This window comes from Protobothrops mucrosquamatus, unplaced genomic scaffold (genome assembly GCF_001527695.2).
Source record: "Protobothrops mucrosquamatus isolate PMUCROS unplaced genomic scaffold, P.Mucros_1.0 scaffold10785, whole genome shotgun sequence".
Lineage (NCBI taxonomy): Eukaryota > Metazoa > Chordata > Lepidosauria > Squamata > Viperidae > Protobothrops > Protobothrops mucrosquamatus.
In genome coordinates, this window is record NW_015396569.1 from 12666 (window position 1) to 16174 (window position 3509).

A 3509-nucleotide genomic window follows, 5' to 3' on the forward strand; every position below is an offset into this window, starting at 1 on the left:
CCTGTGCTGCGGGCACAGTTAATCAGTGTGTATCTACTGCAGAAACATCATCAGATTAATTTTAGGAAAACAAAATAGTTTCCTGACAAAATTAGAGCTGAATCAAAGATTTAAGTTGCCGGTTTTTGCAAGGAGAACTCATTATTTTTTTTTCTTCTTTTTTCTTCTTCTTCTTCTTCTTCTTCTTCTTCTTCTTCTTCTTCTTCTTCTTCTTCTTCTTCTTCTTTCTTCTTCTTCTTCTTCTTCTTCTTCTTCTTCTTCTTCTTCTTCTTCTTCTTCTTCTTCTTCTTCTTCTTCTTCTTCTTCTTCTTCTTCTTCTTCTTCTTCTTCTTCTTCTTCTTCTTCTTCTTCCTTCTCATTCCTCCTCCTCCTCCTCCTTCTATTTTTATCTTTTAGCACCACTAACGGAGATGTAATTTACTATTACGGAAACAAAGGAGACCTGGAACCTCTCTTCCTAAATCCCGGTGGGTTAAATAAAAAAAAAGGGGGGTGGGTGCCTTGATTTATTTAAAGCAGTGGTGTGGCTGCATACCTGCTTATGTGTTTTGCCATGATAGACATGAAGACAGGTGCTGAAGCTCAAAGGGAAATGTCATACTTGAAAGATTCAGAGGTGGACTAGCTACTTGCTGTGGACCAGGGGTGTCCGATCTTGGCCATTTTAAGACCTGTGGACTTCAACTCCCAGAATTCCTTCTCTGAAAGGTTGATCCACACGAGAACTCAGTAGCGTGTTCAGGAGGGTGGGAGCAGCTGACATAAGCAGCATCCTGGCATTGTAACACAAACCACAATCTTGCACACCCGACCCCAAATGGCCAAGCGTGCATTGTGAAGGCCACTGTTGTCATGTAACGCTGCATCTCCCATTGTGTATATATTTGGGGCCTTTTTGTAATAGCCAAGCTCCAGGAACAAAGCAAACAGGGAACTCTTTGATAAAACAGCCACAAACCTTTTTGCTGGCTAAGATAACTTCGAATCTGCCATTAGCATTTTCCATTTACAGAATTCTGTTCCTAGCAAACGGACTTTTATCATACTGGGAGACGTGATGTCAAGGCTTTTTTATTTCCCAGCTTATACAGTGCCCTTTGAAACTACACTTCAATATGATAACCGAGTTATTGCGTTGAAGTGTATCTCTTTTTAGCAAGTGTTCCAAACGTATGAACCTTCCAGATTATGCAGGGTGTCTTTTGTATAATTTTATTCTCCTAAACAAAACCAGTGGATGCATATCTTGCTATCTGGTTAATATTCCTTTTTACCTTGTAAACTCCAAGTAGCTTCGGGAGAACTTTGCCGTATCCCCACGTTTTAGTTTCCCAAAATTCAGTTGCACGCATGATGTAAAATGGTAACGCTCAGCGAGAGTTGGGCTGAGAGACAAGCGATGTTGTCACGGTTTCTGTGTTTCTACTCAAACCTAGAGAGCTTGATTTTTGTGCATGTTGTGAACTTGTCACCAAGGAGAGCAGCTATGGGGCAGCTCCTTCCATGCTTCGTTGGAGAATCCCTGAAAGTAGATGTAATCTCGCCACACAGGGGTATACGGCTTGAGCAATTCTTTGCTGGATACGCCCTGGAAGAAACTTCAGTATGGAAAACAGCTTTTTACAGATGTCATCAAACACAGCCAGAACCTCAAGAAAGAGGAGCTGATCCAGGAGCTGATTAAACTGATGAATAACCAGGACCCGTAAGGCTCCATGTCTTCTCTTGCTTTGCTCCAAACCATTCTCGGGTGACTTCAGATGTCCAAGTATCGGGCATATTGAGAGTTGTAGGCCATCAACATCTGGAGAGTCATAACTGTTCCCCGCCTTGACTTACAAACTGACTTACTTGCTGGTGGCGTTGTCCCCATCCAGAATCCAGAACTTTTAGCACACAATGCATGTCTTTGCTATACAGACTGGGCCATCTGACTTTCATTTAAAAAGGCACCATGACATCCATCAGATTGAGACATGCCATTATTACGAGGGCAAGGAGCTTCTGGTCCATAGTGCCCCATATAAATATATTTCCCCGAAAATAAGACCCACCTGGAAAATAAGCCCTAGCATGATTTTTTTTCAGGATGCAAGTAATAGAAGCCCCACCCCCCCAAAATAAGCCCAGTTAAGATTGTCAGCCGGACGGATGCATTTAGTACCGTATTTCCCCGAAAATAAGACCTAACCCTAATGCGTCTTTTGGAACCAAAATTAATATAAGACCCGGTCTTATTTTCGGGAAAACATGGGTAGGGAGACTGGAATGGTTTGTGATCATTATTGGACACCATAGTTCAGCAGCTCCCAATCTTTTGGGCACCTCGGACGGGTTTCGTGGAGAGTTTTTTTTCTGTGGACTGGGGGGGGGGGACCTGGTTTTGCACGCTGCCTGCATCCCGTGTGTGAGCGGTGGGGCTTTGTTGCTTGCAGGGTCTGGGTCCTGGCTGCCCACAGACCGATGCTGGTCCATGAACCAGGGATTGGGAACCCCTACCGTAGTTGATCAGGGATATGACCCCAAGCTTCCCTCCCCTCTCTATGAGTGCCTATCCCTAGACCTGCTTGCATTTTGGGTGCTTGAGAACAACTGTACCGGTGGCTCCAGTAAACAACGACAAGATTACCGCCATGCCACCAATAAACACCCATCTAAGCACAGGAAATGGAGAATTTCAGTTCCATGGTCTCTAATTCGGCTTCTTTTGATCCAGTCAGCTTCCGGACCCTGCCATGGAGGATCAGGGAAAGGATTACGTCCTTCCGTTCCTAAACAAGTACGCAGCTCTGTGTGTCCGATGCCCAAATTATGGAACCAGGTAAGAGGAAGACTTCACCGTTTGAATTATTTTGGTGCGGAGGTAGAAAACCTGCCAGCAAATACAGCCCTCCCAGACTGTAGCTAATCCTTGACTTAACCATTTGAAGTTAGAATAGCACTAAAACAGTGCTGTTGCAACCGATCCTGATTCCTAGCAATCGTCGCAGCATTTCCCACGGTCACGTGATCAGAATCTGGGCACTTGGCAACTGGTATGTATTTACGACAGTTGTAGCCTCTGGGATCACCTGATCACCTTCCCAGCCAGCTTCTGACAAAGAGAGTCAATTGGGGAAGCCAGAAAAATATTGTTATGAGAAAGTGTCTCTGGGGCTAACCAGACACCTGGTGTAACGTCCTTGAGTCTCATCGTCTGGCTTCTTCATCTTTTGAAGTCTGCATTCCAAACATCTTGCCTATCCCCCCCCCAAGTTCGTCGGCAAGCTGAGAAATAATATTTGTTGCACCAGCAAAACTGTAATATTACAATAATAATAATAATAATAATAATAATAATAATAATAATAATAATAATAATAATAATAATAATAATAATAATAAAGTTGGAAGGGACCTTGGAGGTCATCTGGTCCAACCCCCTGCTCAGGCAGGAAACCCTATACCATTTCAGACAAATGGCTGTCCAGTCTCTTCTTAAAAACTTCCAGTGTTGGAGCATTCACCGC

At 43.7% G+C, this 3509-nt stretch overlaps 1 protein-coding gene across 1 annotated transcript in view; it reads left to right on the forward strand.

Moving 5' to 3' along the window:
- LOC107301220 (transport and Golgi organization protein 2 homolog) overlaps positions 1 to 2825 on the forward strand; it is a 12867-nt gene extending 10042 nt beyond the window's left edge. The window contains exons 5-7 of the mRNA XM_015830475.1: positions 397 to 467; positions 1552 to 1705; positions 2717 to 2825. Coding sequence (XP_015685961.1) covers positions 397 to 467; positions 1552 to 1705; positions 2717 to 2825 — 334 coding nt within the window. The remainder of the gene's footprint in view (positions 1 to 396; positions 468 to 1551; positions 1706 to 2716) is intronic.
- Positions 2826 to 3509: the final 684 nt, after the last annotated feature.